The 26402-nt window shown below is 44.8% G+C and overlaps 1 protein-coding gene and 1 long non-coding RNA gene across 4 annotated transcripts; both read left to right on the top strand.

Moving 5' to 3' along the window:
- Nucleotides 1-964: 964 nt before the first annotated feature.
- LOC133804579 (uncharacterized) lies at nucleotides 965-25422 on the top strand. 3 transcript variants are annotated; one of them, XR_009878541.1, is made up of 6 exons: nucleotides 967-1437; nucleotides 21367-21509; nucleotides 22196-22432; nucleotides 23928-24064; nucleotides 24641-24757; nucleotides 25163-25422. It is a non-coding gene; the product is annotated as an uncharacterized LOC133804579 (long non-coding RNA). The 3 variants fall into 3 exon arrangements; XR_009878542.1 differs by having other exon boundaries at nucleotides 24627-24757; XR_009878540.1 differs by having other exon boundaries at nucleotides 965-1437; nucleotides 23928-24757.
- LOC133805034 (uncharacterized) lies at nucleotides 2700-10832 on the top strand. Its single transcript, XM_062243141.1, has 2 exons — nucleotides 2700-6434; nucleotides 6549-10832. Exon 1 carries the CDS (start codon nucleotides 3397-3399, stop codon nucleotides 5044-5046), a length of 1650 nt encoding a protein of 549 aa, XP_062099125.1. The 5' UTR covers nucleotides 2700-3396; the 3' UTR covers nucleotides 5047-6434; nucleotides 6549-10832.
- Nucleotides 25423-26402: the final 980 nt, after the last annotated feature.

The raw sequence follows: 26402 nt of genomic DNA, 5'->3' as shown, positions 1-26402 counted from the left end.
ACCAAGACACTATGTTAGTACCCATCTATGTAACCATTTAGAAGTCTTCCACATATATACATATATATATAAATAATCACTACTATAGGGTACCAATATAGTAGTGATTATTTTTAATCACTACTTATATATATATTTTTAGTATTTTTAGTACATAATAAGTTGCAAATCTAATTTTTTTACATGACGATGTATAATGTAGTTACAAGGGACTTGCCGCAAATTTTTCAAAAAATTCTAAATAACTTAAGATGCGAAATCAAGATTAAAACAACTTGTTGCACGCATGCTTGTTTCAATATTTATACACGTGTACAATAGACAATTTAAATCCTGATTTCGGCATCCTAAAGTATCAAGAATTTCCTGAAAATTTGTGGGAGGTCCCCTGTAACTACATTATACAACGTCATGTAAAAAAAAAAAAGTTACAACTTATCCATATATACCGAAGATACTAAAAATACCTATTGGTAGTGATTAAAAACAATCACTAGCCAAAAAATGTCCATATATATTTTTGTATATATATAAATGCTAATATTTAGCATTACAACACAAAATTTTCACTCCATTAAACACTCTAAGATGAAAATCTAAAACTTAGGCCTCAGGCACTCTCTTGAGGTCGTTGATTAATTTCAAGAGATAAAAATAAGGGGAAATAACGGTAAAAATACACAATGTTTAACAAAATTTGTGATTTAGTACCCAATCTTTTTTTTGTGGGAAAAATATCTAATGTCATGTTTCGTTTGTATTCGTCAGTACACACTCTAACAGTCTCGTTAAATGCTGACAAAGTGTACACTTGTTGCAATTTAATTGATCCATTTCATAATATTTAAAAAAAATTAATTTAAATTAAATTTAAAGTAGATTTATTTAAAAAATAAAATAAAATTATTTATATTGATTTCAAATAAGAAAAATTAAATAAAAATTAATTTAATCATTTTAAAAATCTTAAAATTAAACATAAATAATTAATTAGCCTATTCCCAAATTAATTAGACATTTTCTTCAACATTAACCTATTCCCAATTTTATTTTACTTTTCATCTTCTCCAACTCACAAACAAAAATTGCAGAAGCAAACATTGTCGAAGGCCATTGTCGCGCCAATCTCCCCAGCTTCGCCGTCGTCGAGCTTTCTCCCCAGCTCCGGTGTCGACATTGTTCCATGCTTGCAAAGCCTAGCTTCAGCACGTTGCTCCACTACCCATCCACCTGTTGTTGCCAATCCAACCTCAGACCAGATTTCAACCTTCTCGTTGCTCTAATCCGCCAAAGCCCAGATGCTGCCACCATCGTGAGGAAAGCCCCAAACCCCAACCCGTTGTTGCCAATCCGAAGCCCAGTTGTTGCTCAGATGCTCCAACCAACATTTTGCCACCATCTTGAGGAAAGCTCTAAGCCGCCTCATCCCTATCCCTGGTAAGTTTATGATCTGAGTAATGAAGAAAAAAAAAGGAGGATGATAGAAGATGTGGTGATGATTTAGGGATTAGGGGTTTCAAAAATATTTTTTTATTATGTTTTTTTTTAAAATGGATTCATGATGGCTTACGAAACTCTAAATCTTTTTTTTTCTCCAATTAGTTTAAGTTTGTTTTAACTTATTTAGTTACTTTTTATTTTATAATTAATTCATAAGGAAAAATAATAATGAAAAGTTATTTTCATAATATTTTGTTTTTAATTGTTTTAAATATCTTTAAAGTATATTTTAAATGATTTTTTTCTATTTTAATTCAATTCAAATTAAAAATTAAAAATATTATGAGTTGGACCAATGAAAGTGTGACTCGTGTATACCCAATCAACAACTAACGATTGGGTACTGACGGATACAAACGGAACATGACATTGGGTATTTTTCCCGCGAAAAAAAAAATTGGGTATTAAATTGCAAGTTTTGTTAAACATTGGGTACTTTTGCTACTATTTTTCCTAAAAATAATAAAAAAAGTAAATATTACGAATAAATTTTGTAATTACAATTTTCTTTTTTGGGTTACTTTCTTTCTTCAACCGACAAAGTAATTTCTTTAATCTTAACGACATCAATGTTGTGGCATTGTGATTTAGCATTGCATTGCCTAGCCTCGACTCAATCTACAATGTTACCAACTTCTTTTAAATTTTTTTGTTACAGTTTAGTTTTTCAAGTTGCAAAATGGTTCCTGACAATCAAATACATAAACTTCTTCTTGAGCTATAAATGTAGGTCATGCTTTTTAACTCGGCACAAATCCAAGAAGCCTGACATGGCATAAAAAAAATATGAATTTGGACTAGACACGATATGATATTAAGGGTCGAGTAAGGCCTATATGTTATTACGAGGGTACGACACAACTATGCATGAATGGACTAACCTAAAAGCACAACACAGTAAAAAGTCTTAATTAAGCTTGATAATTTGACATTAATAATAAAATAATGTACATTATATTTAAATTAAAATTATGATAATAAAAGTTTAATATACCTTTGAGTATTTATAATCTTATAATTAAAAATATCGTAACATATAAAATTATAACTATATTGATTTGAATTAAGATTTGCTACAAATTTAAATATTTATTATTAGATATTTAAATTCTAATGATTATAAATATCTTTAATCTTCAATAGAAATATGTAGAAAGTATTGTTGAAAAATATATAAAAATAAGCGAAACTATAATTTAAACAAAAAAAAATGTCCTTAAGTTTATAGTTGGTGTTTTCCCAAAAATGGCTCATGATGACGTGGTAGGAATTTCTTACACGTGACTGGCACGTGGTAGTTTTCAGCGAAGGGATCCTGTTCGACCATCGACCCGATAATCATTGATTCTTCAAGTCTCGCGATTGGGTGCAACCAGTCTGGTCGCAGATTTTCATTTACTTCTTTTGGAATACGCAATCTTGTAATAATTACATTTATTATGTTTCCTTTTATTACTTTGATACGCTGATCTTAATAGTAATTAAGGCCCATAGGCCCAAGTAACCCCCTTGAGCCTATAAATGAGAAGAAGAGGGCTTAAGGAAGGAACTTTTGAATTTTGAATTTTTTATCTTTGTATTCAGAGAGAAAAGCATAGTGTGATTATCCACCGGAATTGTAATCCTCCCAAGGCTTGTGAAACTCAAGAACCCTAGTTCTTTGATCACATTATTGGAATTCAATATCAATAAGAACACTAAGTGGACGTAGGTCATTACCATCCAATTGGGGACGAACCACTATAAATTGCTTGTGTCATTTGTTTAACATTTGATTCTCTTCTTGATTTCTTTTTGTTCTTTGTTGTTTATCTGTCTCTGTGTCATTGGCCAAATCAAGGGTCAACATTTTGGTGCTCTCGTTGAGAGATTAATCAAGAACTTCAAGAAGATCAAATGGCAAAGACATCCAAGAGAGCTGGACAGACTTCTGGCACTGCATCCACTCAGCCTCCTCCTCCAAATGTGGCTGAAAATGAACCACACTTGGATTTTGAGGAGGAAGAAATGGACTCTGAAACGTTGAGGACAACACTAAGTGTGTTGCAAGACGAGTTGGCCAATCTGAGGGCCAATCAAGAGAATGCAGCAGAGACCTTGGTGCTACAACAGAGGGAGATCGAGTGTCAGCGTCAGGAATTGAATGAGCGGAAGGCATACATGGATCATCGGCAGAGAGATGCCACAGCCGCTTTAGAAGCAGCCATTCAGTTGGCTCAGGGACAAGTTGCGCTGGCTTCTCAACCGGATCAGCCACCAAATGCGCCACCGCAACGGGCCCCAAATCCGAGTCCTCCGCTTCAGCCAGCAAGCCCTCAAAGACTAGAGCAACTGCCTGCTGTTCAACAGGACATCCCAATTCAGGATCCTGAGCAGCAGCCACCTTCTCAAGCTGGTCGAGGCAATCCTCAACACCAGAGGCAGAATAGGGCCGGGAAGCCTCCCCAAAGCCCTAGACGCCCAATGGTCGATGAGCCAAATCCACTGAGCAGGGGGCAACGTCCTTCTACTAACAGAAGGCACAACGAGTCAGGCTCTACGGTCAGGGGCCCCCCACGACATAATAATGCACGGGGACCCATCGACCAACGCAGGCCTCCCTCTAACGCTTGGGAGATGCCAGCTAGAGGAGGAAACAGCGTGACCAATCGGTCGCGCTATAGTCGGTCGCAGTATAGAGACGGCCATGACTATCATGAGGTTGACTCTGGTAGGAGAAATGCTGGTCGGGGGCATGAAGGAAGAGCTGGAGATAGGAACCCCCCACCAAGAGAAAACAGCCCTATGAGCCAGAATGTTGGGGGGCAGCCTAGACAACATAACATCTTTGATCAGATGGGCGCTAGCGAGCAGAGGCGCAGAGATGATGATCTGAGGGACGTGCTCAACGACAGGCGCGAGAGGCACGATGAGTACGCTCCTCCGGCATCTGTCGCCCCAGCGATCCCAGATGTTGTACAGGCCCAAATTGATGCACTGAATCAGGCTGTCCAGCAGCTAGTGGGGAGCCGGACATCCCACATTGAGTATGATCAAAGGAGAGGCACTCCGTTTGTACAAAGGATTGATGTTGCAGAAACCCCCAACAAGTTCAAGATGCCAGTGTTGCTGAACTTCGATGGGTATGGGGACCCTATATCTCATGTAAACAAGTTTGAGATACAGATGGATATGCAGAAGGTGTCGGACGATGGCCACTGCAAGATCTTCCCCGCCACCCTATCTGACACTGCGCAGGAATGGTTCTTTAAGTTCCCTCCTGCTAGTATAGTATCATGGGAAATGTTCGTGAAGGGATTTTACGGAAAATTCAACGCTGGTTGCGTACACCCCACTGAGGCCAACCAGTTGGTCAAGATACGACAGAAGGAGGGAGAGCCCTTAAAAGACTACGTCCAGTGTTTCATGCGAGCAACTGCTAGAGCTAAAACATTGGGAGATGAGGGAAACATGATGGCCCTAACTGCTGGAGTGAGGCGCCATTCTCCCCTCTGGAATAGCCTAAGGAAGAATGGGGTAAAAAGTACCCAGGAGTTTCTTGATTGAGATGATCGGTACATCAAGCTCGAGGACACAATTTCCAACGAGGGAAAGTCGTTTGCGAAGGACAAGGGACCAAAGGAAGATCTCGCCAACGGGTTGGATAAACCCAATGGCAATGGGAACGGACATGGTAAAAATGGTGGAAAAGGGGCGAACAATGAGCCATCAACGTCTGAAAACAAGTGCCTGAAAGGCAATAGGTATGAGCCATGATTCACCAATTATGCGGCTCTTGTCGAGAGTAGAGCAGAGGTCTACCAGGCGACCAACTCTAGTGTCCCTTATAAGCGACGAACACCTATAAGGAAGGATATCTCCAAGAGAGATACAACAAAATTTTGTCATTTTCACAATGACTACGGACACGATACTAATGAGTGTAACCAGTTGAAGGACTAGATTGAGTTCCTTATCAGACAGGGACACCTAAGGAGGTACGTGTTAGGAATAATAGTTTTGCCTCAATGGAAATGGTAAGAAAATACAACTCTAGACAAAATATTACAAATAAATATTGATTGATTAAATAAAGTGTTACAACTCTATAACTGAAAATACAAATAAACAAAAGAAAAATAGAAGAAGAAAAAGGAGAAATACAACTCTATGCAAAATAATACAAATAAAGTAAAGTGTTTGAGACAAAAGAAAGGAAGATTACAACTCAAAACAAGAAATACAAATAAACAAAAGAGATGAATATGAAGATGAAGAGAAGTAGAATAAAAAGAAAGAACAAGGAAACAAAATAGAAACAACTCTCACTCACACTACCAAAGTGAAGAGTGTTGGGGATCACCAACTTGAACAAGGTTTGAAACCTTTGTCCAAAAGCTTATTTCCCCGTAACTCAAGCACTAAGGGATCTCTCACAGATTTTGGAAATGCTTTCTGGAATAATCAAGCCTCAAGGTGTTTCTAAACAAGTGCTCTAATGGAAAGAAATGTTGTATCTTACAAGTGAGCATTAGACTCCTATCATTACAACAATTTTGACTATATGTAACAGCAAAAAAATTACATAAATGAAGAAGCATTATTAATGAGCAAATGAAAAAAAAAAACACGGAGACAAGTCCTATATTTTTAGGCACCAAGTGAAAAAGAAACAAGGGCCATATGAAAATTTGGTCTAATCCTAGAAGAAAAGAAAAAAAAGGGAACAACCACAGAAATTTCTCTAATCCCTCATCTGCTCTCATTGAATCCCTAAACCCTAAACTACCCAAACCAGCTCCCTAAATTAGTGTTGCCCCCTCTTCCTCTCTCTCTCACTTAGTTTCCTCAGCCCTCTCTCTCTCATGCGAGTCGCTGAAACACACCATGACCGTGCCAGCTTCCCCGTCATTCTTTCTCTCTGAAACACACTCGAACCTCTGTTTTTCTGTGAGGTATTTTGTTTTTGTTTTTTTATCGTTTAGATTTCAATTAATATCATATAATCAATGTATATATATTCAATTTATTTGAGTCGAACGCCGTTTCAATAGACACCAATTTCTCAGCCTAGAGAGAGCGAGAGAGGGAGTCGCACACAGAGATGGCGGGTCAGATTGTTAAAGCTAGAAGGGAGAAGCTGGAGGCATGCATGACGTGTCCTCTTTGTAATAAGCTCTTGAGCGAAGCTACTACCATCTTTCTCTGCCTCCACATGTGTATGTTCCTTCTCTCGACTCTTTCTCTCGTCAATTCTTCTTTTCTCTCAAGTTTTTCGATGATTTTTGTGATCTGGGTTTGCTTTATTTTTGCATTTTGTGTGTCTAGGTTCTTCATGTTATTGTGATTTTTTTGATCTGGGTTTTTAGCTATTATGGAATTCATTTCCAATTTCTCGTCGAATCGTTGTGTTTCAATTCCGTACGTGTAATTTTTCTTCTTTGCGTTTTGAGTTGCCTGTTTTCTGTATTGGTGTGTGATTGCTCTAATATGGAAATTTTAATGAGGCGAATGAGTCTTAATTGTTGTTCATGTACTTATTAGTGATAGTATTTTTGAATCCGAATTATTCATTAGTGTTAACCGAGGTTTTCAGTTTCTATATTAATAAATATTATTATAGGGTAATAATAATAGAAGTAGAAGATTAACACGGGGTTTTTACGTGGCTGGGGCGTTAATGAGCCTTAATCCACGAATCTGTAGTATTAGAGCTTGGAAAACCTTTTACAATGGAGTTTCTCTCTGTATTTTGACAGAGTAACTGTATCTTAGTTGAAGAGAGATCCTTTTTTCCAGTGTTCTATAGCCTGTATTTATAGGCTTATGGGAACACTAGGTCTGGGCCGGGTATGACCCGGGCCCATCAGAGATACGGATATTCTTGGCCTTTCTAGTGGAAGCCCAATATAAAAGATACAACCTACATGAATTCCAGACCAGCTAAGGCCCAATAAGTTGACTCGAGCTATATCTCACCCGAAAAAATGGTGCTTTTGGTCTGGACACTTCGAGTTACGAGGCAGATTCAGGAGACAAGACCAGTCAGAGTACTTGGTAGCGCAGACCTGAAACAACGGCGTGCAATCCTGAGGTGGCCTTTTCCGTAGGTGAAAAGTGGGGACAACGCCCACGCGGAGTGGGGCGGCTTCAGGGTTCTGGACGCTTGGCCCCTCCAACCGGGGACGACGTGATCCAGGTTCATTTACCTTTGTCCCTCTTCATTTCCCACAGGTCCGGACCGTACCAGGGGCCGGGACCAGGACGCGCATGTCGTGGGGGGTTCGAACGGTCTGCACATCTCCCGGATGACTGTCCCAGATGACGGGACCCGGATGACCATGCCGGACCCCCCCTAATGGGCCCATAAATGCGCCCCGGGCCCGTACCCCCCCTCTTGGACACTCCCGTACCAAGAGGCCTTGGGTCGGTCCCACATGATGAACAGCCCCTGACCATGGGCCCGGATGAATGTCCCGGGTCCATGCAGGACACGGAGATAACATTTACCCCCCAAGCCTTCGCCTAGGCCTGCCAGGAGTAGGTTTGCATCGTCCCCAGGACGCTCCCACGGTTGCCTTCCCAGTTCCTGCTTGGGATCGTGGGTCCGTGACAGCGGGCTGTGGTATTGGCCGTATGCCTAACCCGGACCGCTTACCAATGTCCGGGGACGTTTACCTTTGTCCCGCTTCGTGGCAAGGGTACACGTGTTACCAGGCGATTGCTGCACAGGTCTTGAAAGGTCGCCTAGCCCTCCCAAGGGTCGCTAGGCCTAGGCTAGTGTGTCAGCATACGTCACGAAGCGTCCCATCCGCATGGGGGTCCATCATTAATATCCTTGGGATGAGGTGGACCGTAGGATGGGGCGACCTTTGGCATCCGCCCCTCCTGGGCCGATAGATCCGAGATGGCGAGGATCCAGTCTGAGGGGGCTCATAAATATCCCTGCGCGACTCCCGACCGTCCGATGGGGAGACACCTGTCCGTTGGATCTGAGGCCAGGATTTGGGGCCAATATAAATATCCCACGAAAGCCAATTTGGCATTTTTACACTCTCGAACCAGTTTAAGAACCGATAAGCTCTGCTCGAGCCTTGCATGTCCGACATCGCCAACGGCATACACCATCTTCTGCTGACTCTGCGCTGCCGCTTGTTCCCCAGAACCCCAACTTCTGCCCTTCTACTTGAAAACGCGTCTTGGGCCTGTCCTGTCGACGAACTGCTAAACCGGCTACACCATTTCAAGAACGAAGTTCTGCCATCCTTATAGTCGGACAACCACCACCTTCTACGTCCAAAAACTCACAGTAAGTCCCCTTGACCCTCTTGACGACTATATGAACTTATGATGTTCTTTTAATTCGTGCGTTTAGGCTTTGTACTTAGGAGTTGTTAGGAAGGTCGCCTGGTTCGGGTTGCTCTGTATCCAGATGCTTCCCGGATAGAGGGCAAGTCTTAGTAGTTTCTTCTTTCCCGATCAGGGTCCCGGGGCTCTTCGGTGTCCCGGACCTGATCCGAAGGGGCTCCAAGCAGTCCTTAGGAGACCCCCCGTACCTTGACCGACTTTCTTGGGTTTAGGTACTGACTGCTTGGCTTTCTTTCTTTGTTCCCAGATCATCAGCTATGGCAACGGGCGTTACGCTCCATTATGAAGAAGAGGTCAATAAGGCCCCTGTCGTCGTTCCTGGATCCCAGACGCCCAAGGGCAATAGGTGGGAAATGGACGTGACGCCCAACCTGTTTCGGAATTACCGGATGATGCTGCTCCTGGAGCAGCGTCTGGGCATCGAATCAACTCCTGGACTCTTTCACAACCGCATGGCCAGGATCGAGGAGCGGGCGCATACGTCCGTGGAAGGATTCGGGGCCTGGAGCGCCGGTCACATCAGCGCGGGAGCTACGCTCCTGCTTCATGACTATTTCGTGCGGTTCTTGATGTATGTGGGAATCACACCGTTCCAGCTTTTGCCTCAAGCGTACCGGCTACTCGCTGGGTGGGGGGTGTTTTGCATCGCGAAGGAGGTCGCAGAGCCTACCCTTGCGAAGATCCTGTACTTCTACAAGCTGGAGCCACAGGTCAACGTTAAGGACAAGGCCCTGGACGGCTTTTATAGGCTGAAGCCGCGGAGTGGCTATCCCGCTCCTACCAGTTCCTAGAGGCATCCCCCGGACGTCAGGCATTACTAGTTCCTGACGTCCGGGTTCCTTGTGGACAAGAACCCCACACTGCTGCTGGACTTCCAGCGAGTGGGTCAGCCAGCCGCCGAAGCGGGCTTCCGCCCTAAACTTGGACAGGACACGGCCCCCATAGCGGCTGACCTGCTAGACCAGGTGGGGAACACCATGTCCAACCTCCAGCTCAAGAGGTACGCCACGATAGCCAACCCGGATGTACTGTTCATCTCCCAGGCTCTCCGCCACCAGGCCACCGCGGTAACTTTTACTTGTATTCTTATACTCCTTCCCTTACTTGTTGATGAGGATTTTATTTTCTAACTTTTCTTTGCTCCAAGTTGACCTGTTGTCCCATCGGAGTGTCGATCTAGTGGCCGAGCTGGCCATGAAGATGGAGACGGCCAAGTTGGAGCTGGAGGCGGCCGTGAATCAAAGGGAGGCCGCCAAGGAGGCCCTTGGCCGGGAGATGGCCCGTGCCAAGACGGAGCGCGAGGAGCTCGACCGCGCCAAGGCCGGATAGGAAGAGGAGTTATCCTGGAAATCAAAGGAGGCCGATGAGCGGGCAACACTCTTGGAGGCGGGCGCGGCCCAGTCCGTCCTGGATAAGGAGGAGATCCAAGCCTTGAAGGTCCGGGTCTGCGAACTGGGCGACTCCCTCCTTGGGGAGAAGGCGGCGCACGAAATATCCCGCCGCGAAAAGGAGGAGGCCGAGGGCTTGCTGGATGTCACTTTTGATGAGGCCATTTACATGGCCTGGTGCAAGGACAAGAGCATGAACCTCCTTGTCTCCCCTGATCCGGAGTCGAAGCGGGCCGAGTTCGAGGCCAAGGAGAAGGAGGACGCGGACCTCCGGGCGGACGAGTTGTAGGCCCGAATCCCGGCCTTGTCCCCTTTTCTTTTTATATTTTATTAGTACTTTTGGCTTGTAATTAAGTTCCAAACACTGCTTCCTTCTTTGGTTTTTATATAGGCTTCCTTTCGTTATTTCGAGTAGAAATTTCATTTTGTTGCCGCGATTAATTGATTGTGAGGGTTTAGTTCCGGTTCCAATGGCCTGGACTAGACCCAACGACTTAACTCACCGAGTTTTTAATTCTGGCACCAAGTCCAGGGCCGTCAGGGCTTAGTTTAACTTGGAGATTTGTTCTCCTTTTATCAGCTTTAGGCCATGGCTTTGCCCTGGGGTAAACCGGATGCTTCTATCTCCCGGGCATCAATTGTCCGGAATGGACGACCCTTGGGCTCGGTCCTCTCTATTTTATACCCTTGGACATCGTCGTCCGGGATGAGACCGGCCTCCGGCTCGGTCCTCTTTATTTTATACCCCCGGACATCGTTCGTCCGGGGTGGGACAGGCCTTGGGCTCGGTCCTCTTTATTTTATACCCCCGGACATCGTTCGTTCGGGGTGGGACCGGCCTCCGGCTCGGTCCTCTTTATTTTATACCCCCGAACATCGTTCATCCGGGGTGGGACTGGCCTCCGGCTCGGTACTTTTTATTTTATACCCCCGGACATCGTTTGTCCGGGGTGGGACCGACCTCCGGCTCGGTCCTTTTTATTTTATATCCCCAGACATCGTTTGTCCAGGATGGGACCGGCCTCCGGCTCGGTCCTCTTTATTTTATACCCCCGGACATCGTTCATCCGGGGTGGGACCAGCCTCCAGCTCGATACTTTTTATTTTATACCCCCGAACATCGTTTGTCCGGGGTGGGACCGGCCTCCGGCTCGGTCCTTTTTATTTTATACCCCCGGACATCGTTCGTCCGGGATGGGACCGGCCTCCAGCTCGGTTTTCTTTGTTTTATACTCCTGGACGTCGTTCGTCCGGGGTGGGACCAGCCTTGGGCTCGGTCCTCTTTATTTTATACCCCCGGACATCGTTCGTCCGGGATGGGACCGGCCTCCGGCTCGACCCTTTTTTTATACCCCCGGACATCGTTCGTCCGGGGTGGGACCGGTCTTGGGCTCGGTCCTTATTTTATACCCCCGGACATCGTTCGTCCGGGATGGGACCGGCCTTGGGCTCGGTCCTTATTTTATACCCCCGGACATTGTTCGTCCGGGATGGGACCGGCCTCCGGCTCCGTCCTCTTTGTTTTATACTCCCGGACGTCGTTCGTCCGGGGTGGGACCGGCCTTGGGCTCGGTCCTCTTTATTTTATACCCCCAGACATCGTTCGTCCGGGGTGGGACCGGCCTTCGGCTCGGTCCTTATTTTATACCCCCGGACATCGTTCGTCCGAGGTAGGACTGGCCTTGGGCTCGGTCCTTATTTTATACCCCCGGACATCATTCATCCAGGATGGGACCGGCCTTGGGCTCGGTCCTTATTTTATACCCCCGGACATCGTTCGTCCGGGATGGGACCGGTCTCCGACTCGGTCCTCTTTGTTTTATACTCCCGGACGTCATTCGTCCGGGGTGGGACCGGCCTTGGGCTCGGTCCTCTTTATTTTATACCCCTGGACATCGTTCGTCTGGGGTGGGATCGGCCTCCGGCTCGGTCCTTATTTTATACCCCCGGAAATCGTTCGTCCGGGGTGGGACCGGCCTTGGGTTCGGTCCTTATTTTATACCCCCGAACATCGTTCGTCCGGGATGGGACCGGCCTTGGGCTCGGTCCTTATTTTATACCCTCGGACATCGTTCGTCCGGGATGGGACCGGCCTCTGGCTCGGTCCTCTTTGTTTTATACTCCCGGACGTCGTTCGTCCGTAGTGGGACCGGCCTCCGGCTCGGTCCACTTTATTTTATACCCTCGGACATCGTTCGTCCGGGATGGGACCGTGGGGATTGCGTTGGCCGGACCTTGGTGGTCCAAGCCAGGACTAGCCTAAGCTTGCGCCCCGCCAGGTGTTTTCTTATACCCGGGATACCCCCCGCAAGTGAGCGAAGACGGGTCTGGGTTCACTTGAGAAAGATTAGCATAGTTTTACAACATTTCTTTATGACGTTTTGCACACGCCATTTTCATTGTTTGAAAAAGGTTCGCCCTGAGGCATACATTGTTTACAACAAAATATTAAACTGGGAAACGCTCTTTGACTACTAATAGTATTTACGGAGATGCTTCGCATTCCAGGCTCGCGGGACTTCCGAGCCATCGAGCCGCTTTAAGAGGTATGTCCCGGGGCACACCTCGTGTTGGATCTCATACGACCCCTCCCAATTTGGGCCCAGAACCCCCATTCCCAGATCTTGAGTAGCAAGGAATACTCTTCGCAAGACCAAGTCGCCGGTTCCAAACTTACGGCTCTTGACTTTGGAGTTGAAGTGTCGCGTGATCTTGCCTTGGTACATCTTCATCTGCACCTGCGACTGTTCCCGGATCTCTTCGATGAGTTCTAGTGACTCTTGGAGTAAGGCGTGGTTCTAGACGGGGTCATACGTGTCTCGTCGGTGGGACGGGACGATCGTTTCGATCGGGATGACGGCTTCGCATCCGTAGACCATAGAGTAGGGGGTGTGTCCGGTTGACGTCCTCTCGGTCGTCCGGTAAGCCCATAGCACGCGAGGCAGTTCCTCGGGCCATTTGCTCTTACAGGCCTGGAGTTTTTTCTTCAGCGTCCCCTTCAGGATTTTGTTCACGGCTTCTGCCTGCCCGTTTTCCTGGGGCCTGGCAACCGCGGAGAAGCTCTTCACTATACCGTGCCTTTCGCAAAAATCCATGAAGTGGGCGCTGTCGAACTGCTTCCCGTTGTCGGACACGATTTTGTAGGGGAGGCCATACCGACACACTATATTATTGATGACGAAATCTAAGCCCTTTTTGGAAGTGATTGTGTTCATGGGCTCCGCCTCAACCCACTTCGTGTAATAGTCCACGGCCACGATGGCATACTTTACCCCTCCTTTCCCGGTCGGGAGAGATCCGACGAGATTGATCCCCCACACTGCGAAGGGCCAGGGGCTATTCATCAAGGTTATCTCTGTCGGGGGGGCCCGTGGGACCTTCGCGTACCTCTGGCACTGTTCGCACTTGCGGACGTAGTCAATACAGTCTTTCTTCATGGTTGGCCAGAAGTATCCTTGGCGCAGGATCTTCTTGGATAGGCTGGGCCCGGCAGTGTGATCTCCGCAAAAACCTTTGTGCACTTCATGCATGATGGCTCTCAGCTCAGTCCCTGACACACACCTGAGGTAAGGCATGGACCCCAACGATAGAGTTTTCCGTCCATCATGACATATCGGTGGACTTGGTACTGGAGTTTCCTGGCTGCGGCCCGGTCATTTGGAACTTCCCCGGTAGACAGGTAGAGGATGAGTGATCCCATCCAGGAAGTGGAGTGATCGACGTTGTGGACCGCGGGGGCCCTGATGCTTGGGACGGGGAGATGGTTGACGAGGACCAGTCCGACCAGCTCTGCCTCGGCGTCGGTGGCTAGTTTCGCTAGTGTATCTGCGAAGACATTTTGCTCCCGAGGGATCTGGCGGATGGAATGTGTTGTGAATGCCTATAGCATTTCCCTCGTTTGAGTCACGTAGGCCGCCATTCTCTCTCCTTTAGTCTGATATTCCCCCGAGATTTTTCTGACAACTAGCTAGGAATCGCTGTAGATTTCCAGGTTCGCTACCCCTACCTCCCGGGCCAAACGCAGCCCGGCTAGGACAGCTTCATGCTCTGCTTCGTTATTTGACGCCTTGAACTGGAAACGAAGGGCATTTTGTAACTGGTGCCCCTGCGGTGATACCAAGATGATCCCGGCCCCGTTCTCATTCGAGGCTCCGTCCACGAAGACTTTCCATATGGGAGCCGCGGGGGCCTCGGGAATATTGTCTTCCGGAGGCACCCCAGAACATTCAACGATGAAATCGGCTAGGGCCTGTCCCTTGATGGACACCCTAGGGACGTAGGATATATCGAACTGGCTCAGCTCCATGGCCCACTTCAGGAGTCTTCCCGATGACTCGGGCTTCTGTAACACCTGCCGCAGGGGATGGTTGGTTAGGACCTTTATGGCGTGGGCCTGAAAGTAAGGTCGAAGCTTTCGGGATGCCATCAGCAGGCAGAAAGTCAGCTTTTCGATCAATGGGTACCGAGACTCAGCGTCCAGCAATTGCTTGCTTACATAGTATACTGGGAGCTGTGCCCTTTCTTCCTCTCGTACCAACGCGGCGTTGATCGCGTGCTCAGTCACGGCCAGGTATAGATACAGGGGCTCCCCTTCTACCGGTTTTGCCAGGATTGGGGCTTGGGCCAAGTGTTCTTTCAGCTTATGAAAGGCCTCTTCGCATTCGGGTGACCATTCAAAACGCTGGCTTCCCCGAAGGACGTTGAAGAATGGGACTCACTTGTCTGTGGCTTTGGAAACGAAGCGGCTCAAGGCGGCTACTCGCCCCGTCAGGCTTTGTACATCCTTGTGCTTCTGGGGAGAGGCCATGTCAACCAGTGCCTTGATCTTATCTGGATTGGCTTATATTCCCTGGAAACTCACTATGAAGCCCAGGAACTTCCCGGAGGCCACGCCAAAAGTGCACTTTTTGGGATTCAGCTTCATCCCGTACTTTCGGATGACTGCGAAAGCCTCCGCCAGGTCATCCGAATGGTTCTGGGACGTCTTGGTCTTGACCAGCATATCATCGATGTATACCTCCATGTTTTGCCCTAACTAGGCCCGAAACATTCGATTGACGAGCCTTTGGTAAGTTGCTCTGGCATTCTTCAGTCCGAAAGGCATGACTATGTAGCAGTAGATTCCCTTGTTGGTTTGGAAACTGGTGTGCTCTTGATCTGCCACATGCATAGAGATCTGATTGTAGCCGGAGTAAGCGTCCATGAAGCTCAAGATCTCGTACCCGGACGTAGCATCCACCATTTGGTCGATCCGGGGGAGCGGGAAACAGTCCTTCAGACAGGCTTTGTTGAGGTCCGTGAAGTCGATGCATGTTCTCCACGTCCCGTTCGGTTTCGGCACCAAGACGGGATTGGCCAGCCACACGGGGTACACAGCCTCACATATGAAGTTGATGGAAGACAGCTTCTCAACCTCCAGCTTAAGGGCCTCGGCCCTCTCCATCCCCAAAGGCCTGCGTTTCTGGCGGACCGGGGTCGCGTTCGGGTCAATACTTAATGCGTGGCAAATGATATTGCGGTCGATCCCAGTCATGTCTGAGTGAGACCAGGCCAGGATATCCTGGTTTCCCTTAACTTGGGTGATGATGGCGGCCTGAACGTCTGCCGGCAAACTTTTTCTGACTTGGATGATCTGGGTCGGATCGGTTTCGCTGATGCACACCTCTTCTATCTTGTCCATTGGTTCCAGGACGCGGTCGTCCCCTGTCCGCGGGTCCAGGTCATCTTCTTCCTGGACCACCCTCACAGCAGGCGGGAGGGGAATGGGTTCGACGAAGTCCTCAACTGGCTCTTCCCAGATCATGTACATGGGTCGGGCTGACACATGGTAGCACTTTCGGGCGCTCTTCTGGTCTCCATGGACAGTCCCTACCCCTCCGCTGTCGCATGGGAACTTCATGCAAAGATGGCGGATGGAGGTGATGGCTCCGAACTCGGCTAATGCGAGCCGGCCAAAGATGACGTTGTAAGCGGTGGGGCAGTCCACCACTACAAAGGTACAGAACTTGAACGAGTGCTGCAATTCACTCCCCAGCGTAACCAGCAATTGGATCTTTCCCATGGAGAGAAGTGCATCTCCGTTGAAGCTGTAAATCTGGGTCGGGCACGATGCCAAATCCGCTTCAGTCAAGCCAATGGCGGTGAAAGCGGGCTTGAACAACAGGTTGACGGAGCTCCCGTCGTCCACCAACACGCGGGACACCAACTTGTTGGCGATTTGAGCATCTATGACCAGCGGGTCGTGGTGCGGAAAGTGGACATTGCGGGCGTCGTCCTCCGTGAAGGTGATGGGGAGGTTTATCAACTTAGGGCACTGATCCGGAGCCTTGACAAGGGCACACACCTCCTGATCGTGGTCCAGCTCGCTTAGGTAGTGCTTTTGTACATTACCGGATGGCCCTCCCAGGTGAGGTCTGCCCGAGATGGTGGCCACATGTCCGTCAACTTGAGGGGGTGCTGCCCTGGAGGGGTAAGGCATTCCGGGGCCGGGAACTTGCGCGATGGCGCCCCCCTGAGGGGCCTGCGCCGGGGGTCCCTATGGGTACCCTCCCTGGGGGGGTATGCCCGAGTCGTTCCCAGGATCGCGAGTTTTCCGGGGCTTGCTGACAGGCCCAGGACTCCCACGGGCATCCTTACCCACTGGTGGAGGTGCCCCAGCTTGATGAGATTTTCAATCTCATCCTTGAGCTTCCAGCATTCATCAGTGGTGTGGCCCACATCCTTGTGATAGGCGCACCTTTTGCTGGTGTCTCTCGGATTCCTTCCTCCTTTGAACATGGGGCTAGGCTTCCGGTAGTGAACCGCCCTTTCTGTTGCCAGATAGATGTTCTCCCTGGTGTCCACCAGGTTGGTGTATTATGAATATTGGGGCTCGTAGCCCCTCTTCCCCTTCTTGACCGGCTCGGGCCGGTTCTGGCCTTTGCCTGATCGCTTCCTCCGGGAGGGGTTCACGCTCGCCTCAGTCACTCCTGTCTGTGACTGCTGGGCCCCGACAGGGGCCATGCTGTGTCCTGCCGGCGCAATGCCATAACCGGAGAAGTGGGTGGATTGGGTCGGGGCGTACCTTGACGTGGCAGGGCCGTACACCGAAGGGGTGTAGTTGACCCCGGGCGCGACGGCCGGTCCCGGGGCAACGGAGGGCGCGGTGTAGGACTACGCCGGGAACTGTCCCCCGTGTCCCGGGAACGTTTGGGGGACGGGATGCGGAGCCGGGGGCCACCCGAAGGCCTAGATTTGGGCTTCCTCCCAGTTGATGAATCCTTGGGCCCTCCTAATGAACTCTTCCAGGGTAGCGGCCTTGCTACGCTGCATGTCATCCCAAAGGGGGGGACCCGGCCCTTATCCCGGACTGCAGTGCCACCTGGCGCTGTCCGTCGTCCACTTTCGTCTTCGAGACTTCTTCAGTAAAGCGCTGGATGTAGGCCCTCAATGTCTCCGCGGGGAGTTGCTTGATATTTGCGAGAGCGCTGATCTGCATATCCATCCTCATGGCGGCCATGAACTACTTGCGAAACACTGACTGCAGCCCGGACCAGGATTGGATGGATCCTGGCTTAAGTCTCTTCCACCATTCTTCGGCGGGACCGCCCAAAGTGATCGAGAAGCATAGGCACTTGCCGTCGTCACTGACGTGGGCCACTGTCATGAGCCGGTTGTATCAGGACAGATGGTCCCTGGGGTCAATGTTTCCAGTATAGGCGGTGAGGCTTGGCATCTTGAACCCCTTGGGGAGTATGGCGTCCAGGATGTGCCTTGTGCAAGGCTCTTTATCCTCTTCTTCGGAGTCGGTTTCCGCGCCTTCTTGCTTGCGGACCAGGCGATCCGTGACCTTTTTCAACGCGGCCATTTGCTCCATGAGCTGCCTGGCCGTGCCATCTTCTAGGGGGATTCTCTCGTTCCTCCTGTCATTGATGTTGTTCCTGAGGTCGCCACCTCGGGAGAGGATCTTTTCCTTCCGGGCCCACTCCTTCCGAGCGTTCAGTCCATCGCGTAAGTCTATCCGGGAAGTGTCGTCCCCTGAACTGAGGGCATGACGTTCCTTGCGGCGAGGCCGTTCCCGATGGTTCTTGTTAACCGAGGCACTTGGGTGCAAAGATCTTTCTCGCCCGTCTCGCCCTGAGGCGTGCCGGAGCTGTACGTTCCGTGGCCGCGCCCCCTGCGGATCTATCGGGTGGCCGCGTCCTGGGACGGGGCGTACCTTCTCTTTCCTAGGGAGCGGTCGGGAACGGGTCCCAGCTTTTGCGACGGGGGTGGTCTTTTCTCGAGTCTTTCCACCGGCCTTCTTTTTCTCCCTGTCCGGGTTTCCTGGAGCTGGCTCAGGAAAAGGCTCCGGGGGAGGGGCCGGGCTGGCTCCTTCGGGGACCCCGGCTCGCTCTTGTGGAGCAGGCTGCTGCGCTTCTGGAAGTGGGCCAGTTGTAGGATTGGCTGCCGGACCCTGCGCGGCTATGAGTGCCTGCAGGGCTTGGAGAGACTCTTGCATCCGTCGATGCGCCTCCGCTTGTGCAGCAATCCTGGCTTCCTGATCCAGGACTTGCTGCCTTAGTCTGGTCACCTCCAAGTCTGGCTGGTCAGGCTCTCCTTCGGGGGTCTCGGGATCTGCAGCTTCGTCGTGGTACTCCCCCTCATTGTCCTCTTCATAATATTCCCCCTCGTTTTCCTCTTCGTATTCCGTCCCACCCTCGTAGTCTTGTGACTCGTCATGGTGAGATGTTTGAGGAGGCGCGTTCTCGGGCAGATCCTGAAGGAGATGCTGTGAAGGCAGCGGGTCTCTGTTACCCTACTCTGGATTGCTAGGGTCGAAGGTTGTGTGTCGTGTGTTCACCATTGTAGTAAAGGTCTGATGTTAGCACTAGCTTCCTTCATCTCTCAATGAAAGCACCAAACTGTTAACCGAGGTTTTCAGTTTCTATATTAATAAATATTATTATAGGGTAATAATAATAGAAGTAGAAGATTAACACGGGGTTTTTACGTGGTTGGGGCGTTAATGAGCCTTAGTCCACAAGTCTGTAGTATTAGAGCTTGGAAAACCTTTTACAATGGAGTTTCTCTCTGTATTTTGACAGAGTAATTGTATCTTAGTTGAAGAGAGATCCTTCTTTCCAGTGTTCTATAGCCTGTATTTATAGGCTTATGGGAACACTGGGTCTGGGCCGGGTATGACCCGGGCCCATCAGAGATACGGATATTCTTGGCCTTTCTAGTGGAAGCCCAATATAAAAGATACAACCTACATGAATTCCAGACCAGCTAAGGCCCAATAAGTTGACTCAAGAGCTATATCTCACCCGACAAAATGATGCTTTTGGTCTGGACACTTCGAGTTATGAGGCAGATTCAGGAGACAAGACCAGTCAGAGTACTTGGCAGCGCAGACCTGAAACAATGGCGTGCAATTCCGAGGTGGCCTTTTCCGCAGGTGAAAAGTGGGGACAACGCCCACGCGGAGTGGGGCGGCTTCAGGGTCCTGGACGCTTGGCCCCTCCAACCGGGGACGATGTGATCTGGGTTCGTTTACCTTTGTCCCTCTTCATTTACCACAGGCCCGGACCGTAGCAGGGGCCGGGACCAGGACGCACATGTCGTGGGGGGTTCGAACGGTCTGCACGTCTCCCGGATGACTATCCCGGATGACCATGCCAGACACCCCTAATGGGCCCAGAAATGCGCCCCGGGCCCGTACCCCCCCCCCCCCCCCCCCTCTTGGACATTCCCATACCAAGAGGCCTTGGGCCGGGCCCGCATGATGAACAGCCCCTGACCATGGGCCCGGACGAATGTCCCGGGTCCATGTAGGAAACGGGGATAACAATTAGTGTTTTTATTGTTTTCTATTCTGTATATTTGATCTTGCTCCTCTTAGTATAGTATATTTAATATGATAGGTGTTTTTTATCTGAATGTGTTATACTGTTATGTTACTCGACATTATGGTGAATATCTGACCATTTAACTTGCAAGACTGAAGCCTTTTTAGTTGTTACGTTATGAGCTTAGGCCCTCCCACCAAGCAATTTAGTGCAGTTTTGCAATGAAGTTTTTATTGAAAGAAATCCAGTTATAGACATATCTTCATTTTTCTTTCTCGCATTTTTGAATATCTAATGTCCATAGTAAACGACGCTAAATCTGTAGTATCGATTAGGCTTACAACAAGTATGATTTCCCTCCTACAGTATTGGTAATTAAGTCATCTATATTTAGGCAAGTGAATATTGAAGGCACAAAATGAGCTATGTGGGTCCTCTAAGAAAAAAATTAAACTTTTGATACATGGTCTCATTAGATTTTACTTCTGGTGTGTCTTAATAACAGCTTAGTAATGTATATATATATATATGTTTTTTTATCTCTCTCTGTGTTGTTGTTATCACTTCCTTCTCCTGCGCCTTTACTCTCTAGTCTCTCCAGCCCTTCCTTCCCTCACCACCGTTGACATCATCAGGCCATTGATGGCAGAAGGATGATCCCTTGAAGCACACCATGACACCCTCCCTTTTTCTTTCTCTCTACCTCAGCCCTCAGGCGACAAGCAAGAACAAGGGCCCAGATGTGGTTCTCTTTTTTGGATTCTCCGTAGAATGTCTATTATTGTTGACAAAAACGGGTGTTTGTACACCATTTTGATTTGCGTCTCAGATGGAAAGTGAGGTGCAATATTACTTGAGACATTAATTTGAGTCTATAAAATGAGAGCTCTCCTCCTCATTTTAACACAATACCAAATCCTAACTCTACCTTGTTCTCTCTACAATTAAGGAGACTATCTATAAACCAAGCAACCCAGCTAGAGATAGCTTTAGTTAATTGGTGCAGAGCAAAGAATATACATATAGATACATATATTTATGGAAGTAGCTCTAGTGCTTCACATGAACAAGGGGTCTGGTAAATCTAGTTATGCTAAAAATTCCACACTTCAGGTTTACACCCATCACCCGTTAACCTGTCTGTTCTTTTAATTTTTTAAGCCGTACTACAATGGTATATATATATTTATATGGTTCATTTTTGTGTATGCATGTGTGTTTTATAGATCCGCTGCAGTACATGCATATTACTCTGTTCTTGATTATCTATATATAATTATAAATTGCAATTAATATATATATATATATGTGTGTATATGTAGAGCAAAATAATGTGCCTAGGATAGGCAGCGATGGAGGAAGGCATACTAAAGATTCTGAAGAAAGTAGTATTATTCCTGAAAGTATGGGAAGGCATTACTTTTGCATTGTATTAGTGCAGATGGCATTTTTTGAAAGCAAGAAGGTATTTTTTTAAAACATCTTTGGTGCATTTTCCTACTGGTTTAATGGCATAGAATATGTATTTTGCTATTGGCTTTGGTTTATTTTGTTACTGGTTTGTGTTGTTTTTTTACTGCTACTGTTGGTCTATTTTGCTACTACTGTTGGTCTATTTTTTTAAATTTGGTAATTTAATCATGCCACAATTACATAGGTCCAACTACTTTAACAATTTCCTTGTTTCCTAGTAGTGCATACAATGGAATAATACCAAATTATGATTATATTACTAAGTTATTGGGAATTTAGTAGGAATATGCTTGCTCTTATAAACTCTAGTTAAGATTAAGTTGTATTGATTTGTATTTCCTTGTTTTAATTTGTATTACAATAGGGGATGTCATTGTTTATTACTTCTAAGAGAAAATATTATCATGAAGGTTATATATTCTATCTATTTATATTTAAACTATCTTTTGTACATTTAATATCAGTAAAGGACATATAGCTGTTTTTTTTATTATTTAAAAAAAAAACCTTGCTTGATTATGTTTGTAGTGTATCAAGCCTTTGCCTTGCTTTCTGAAGAAAGTTATGAAACACTTTATGTCTTCATTGCTCCCTACTATCTGAAACTGTTAAGCATGAAAAGATTATTACAGAAATCACTGATCTTCCTGGTCACACAACCTTAATTTACTTCTGTAGGTTAAGTCATTTGAATCAACAGCTGAAGTAGATGAGTGATTGTTTTCTAATCCTATGCTGACCCCCGGAGACTTGCATTTTGCTGAACTAAATGCTACTGTAATTAGCTAAGGTATACAGACTAATTCAACTCCATTAGAAGAAAAAAAAAAGGGAACTATGAAGACCCCACATTCAAGTTTCAAATACCACTTCAGATTGCAGCAGAGTGTGAAATTGCTAGGTCTCTCATTGGAGGTATCAATGTTATAGATACTTGATAGCAATTTTTTTTTGTCTGGTTACATGATACTCTTTGCAATGATTAACATAGGACCACCATTTTTTATTGCAATTGCAATGTTTGGTTTTGTACTTCAGATGAGTTCTTTGGTGGTGGAGAAAGAACTAAAACTTCGACATGTACAAACTTAGCCAAATAATAATAATAAATTATAACATAAATGATCTTGTGTAGATGAAATGAAGACATTAGTTTATATTTTGATATTTCTTTGCTAGTTGATTTTCTGGCATTTCAGAAACTTGTTACTGCTTAGGTTGTCATTTTGGCTTGCCTTGTCCGTGGGGTTGACCATTTATTGGGTCTCTCATTTGGTTTCTGTTTAGTTTTTCCTCATTTGTGGCCATGGGGTTGCTCTGTTTTTTATTTACTATGCAATTTTTCTGTAATAATAGAATGGTCTGTTTGGTTGAATTCATGCATTCAACTTTTGATTGAGTATAAAAATTGTCTTGAGATAGAGCAATAGATCATGTACTATGTTATGCTTATATGATTGCAATTGATTATACTGACTTGAGAAACTAAAACTATCTTTAGTTGCAATTGAGTATGATATTTCATAATAGTTATTATGCTACAATAGTTATATGATCCCTAAAATTAACCTCCTTTTTTGTAGGTGAAAAAAACAATAGAATTGCTCTAAACTTTCTAATTCTGATTGTATCATAAAAGTTTCAGTCACTGATTTTAGGAGGAACTTTTTGATAAATAGTAGAGAAACATTATTAACAAATATGCATATATGATATGTCTATACTCATGTGCATTATATAATTTTGATACATTTAAATAATACTTGGAGGAAACACCCTTGTTTCGATGCATACATGTTATGTGTGTTTGGAATGCCTTTCTAATGTTTATGACTTACACTTTAGTGTGCCTTCCATTTCTGTAGTTATATATATACATACTATATATGACTTCTTTGATAAGGTTGTATAAGTGGCATTGAAGGTTATATTAAGTATATTTTTGGAAAGGTGGACCTTCAATTTTCGAGTAAAATATTTTCAATTAACATTTTATCATTATTGTTGTTGTTGTTTTGGTTTGGTTTTCCTTATTAATGCTTTGTGTAGTAAAGATTTTTATCAGAATATATTGAAAGATGTTTATCTTTCTTCACCACATCACTTATCCAAACACGTGATCTTTTTTTACTTGTCTGGCAAGAGTATGAGGCCACATCAACTAATTGGTTATATGAATATAATGACTCATAATTGATCACTTTGGTGTGTAGTGTATATGCTTATACTGCTGAATAAAATTAAAAGTGGCATATCAAAAGCTGGCTAAAATTGGGATATATCTTATTAATGTAATGAGAGAGGCTCATTGGTTTATTATTGACATTCAACTGTTTAGTGATATTGTAATGGGTGCTATTTGATACAAATGAAGATAAACTAATTAGCAATTTTTGCAATTTTTTGCAAGTCATGCTTCAAATGACTACTTCTATTATCCAGAACTTAGCATAGAAGGTACAAGGGAATCAACTAAGCTCAGCAGCAATAAGTATTATCCTAGTTATATGATCTCATACAGTGAGGAAAAGCTTCTCATTACAAGTGGTTGGTGTTGCTTCTTTTGTCTTTCTTTTAGTGGTAATTTTATATAAAAAGTATATTATGATTGTTTGTGCTATTCAAAATTTATATGAAACAATGAATTTATAGTTTGTAATATTGAGTCAATTCTAGTATACAGGGGAATGCGCGGGAATGCGCTTTGGTCTTATATAAATAGCTCAACTTCCTTTGCTTCCTTTCTAATGACTACACCTTAGTTAGTTGTATTATATCACCTAGCAGCTTTTAAGTATAATAAACAATTTTCGCAAGAGCTAGAGTGTGTTAGTGATATAACCATATTAGTTAAAGACATTTTCTCAATCTTCTTATATATGATTAGCTCTCTTGTTTGAGACTGTCATGTTTACCTCACTTTGACAGGTACTTCAGATGAGTTCTTTGTTCATTTTATGTAGATTATTACCAAAAGTTTACACAAAACCAGAGATTTTTTCTCTATTTATATATATATATATATATTTAAAAATCTAGTTGCATATGTGAATCTATTTGATATTTGTGTAATAACCTCTTGTTTTCTTTCTCTCTTTATTTTTGTGAGTTATTGTGTGACAGTTTGTAGTTTTGGGCTCCAAAAGGATATCTGATTCAGTTCATGAAGTTTCCAATGCTTTACTGAAGAGATTGCTTCCTAGACATGAACTTTGTTTTATTTTCAAGATTGTCTCCAAGGTACAATCTTTCTAAATTTTATTATTGTTGTGGTTAATTGTTATTATCATTACGTTTTATCATTTGGTTTGTGTTTTATCATGATACCATTTCGTTTTAAGAGTTTCACATTGGGCAGAATATATAGAATTTCTTTGTTTGCCTAGTCATTAAAGATAAATACAATAGTTATTTTATTTCTTCTTCTTTCCCTAAATCCCCTTAGCGTGATGACAGTAATTTTGTGACCAACCCATTACTATCCGATACTTAGAGACATCATATTGTGTGTTATCATTTCCTGAAATGAATTGTGTATTCCTTGCCTTAAATATGTATATATTTTTAAATTTTCTTGTGATAAGTTTAAGTGTAAATGTTTTGCAGGTTGATTAGTTAGTATTAATTATTTAAATTTTATTGTAGCTAAACAAATAGACTCACAACAAAGACAAGTGCACAAAGGATGATGAATTGAAGGATGGAGCAAGTTTCATGCATGGTTTACTTTTGTGTATCTTGTAATGTTTCTGTTTTTCATTTTTGAAGTAAAAAATGTTCAAGATTATAAAACTTTATTATGATAGGCTTTCAAACTTAAGTTAGAACTAAGATCTCATGAAGTAGACACATTCATGGTTTGAATTAGTTATTGTTTAATGTAATACTTATGGTTTATCAATCTATTGAGAATTACATTTTATGATTAATTTTGATTTTTTTTAATCAAAATACAATAATGAAAATATTTTAATTAAAAAAAACCTTATAAGTATACTTATCAAAATAAAATTTAAAATATTTTATCCACACTAAAGTAACAAAATTTTATTACTAGACTTTTAATATGTTATAATTTAGAAACATATTATAAGCGTAACAAATCGTTATGAATTATATAATATAACAAACTAAAAACGCTATCAAAATAATCAAATGTAACAGTTGAAAAGTGTTATGCAAAAAGTATAAGATTAAACGTCAAATTTATAACCAAATACTCTAACTAAATGTTATTATTTGAATATTATAGCAACTAAAAATGTGTTATTGAATAGTTTAAGATAACATCGAACATAACATTCAAATACTGTTATAGAAAAGCCAGGACTTTTAATAACAGGGGCTATGTTAGCATTTTCAGAAGCGTTATCAATACTCCCGGTTAGCAGTTTTTAAGTGTTATGAATACTGTTTTTTCTTGCAGTGTATTTATAGAGTTTTGACACACCCTTTGAATTTCAAATTCCACCAACCCTCATGGTTGTTACAAATGATTAATTGGATGTTTTATGGAATTAAAATAGAGATTTGTGAGTTATTTGGCTGTTGGAAACGTTCAAAATTGGATAAAACTGAAACTTGGAATATGCTGCCAGCCACTTGGGTCGCGCCCTGACTAACATGCATCGTGACCCTCAGAGCGATCCTGCCACTTGGGCCGCGGCCTGACAAATAGGCATCGCGGCCCTAGGCCTTTTCCAGCAACCAATTTTTCCAAAACGTTCCAAATTTATTCCCAATTGATTTTGTAACTTCCATACACAATATGAGAGTTAAAATCACATCTCTATCAGCCATTTCTCATATGGCTTTAAGAAATTCATCTCAATATTGTGTAACAACAAATCTACACAATAATGGGTGATATTTGGAAATTACAAAT

Source organism: Humulus lupulus, chromosome X (assembly GCF_963169125.1).
Source record: "Humulus lupulus chromosome X, drHumLupu1.1, whole genome shotgun sequence".
Classification (NCBI taxonomy): Eukaryota; Viridiplantae; Streptophyta; class Magnoliopsida; order Rosales; family Cannabaceae; genus Humulus; species Humulus lupulus.
The sequence above is the reverse complement of the archived record's forward strand: the minus strand, read 5'-3'. Positions and strand labels throughout refer to the sequence as shown.

What these genes read in the sequence shown, in the direction of transcription:
- LOC133805034 (XM_062243141.1), top strand. Translation starts at nt 3,397, where the DNA reads ATGGCAAAGACATCCAAGAGAGCTGGACAGACTTCTGGCACTGCATCC.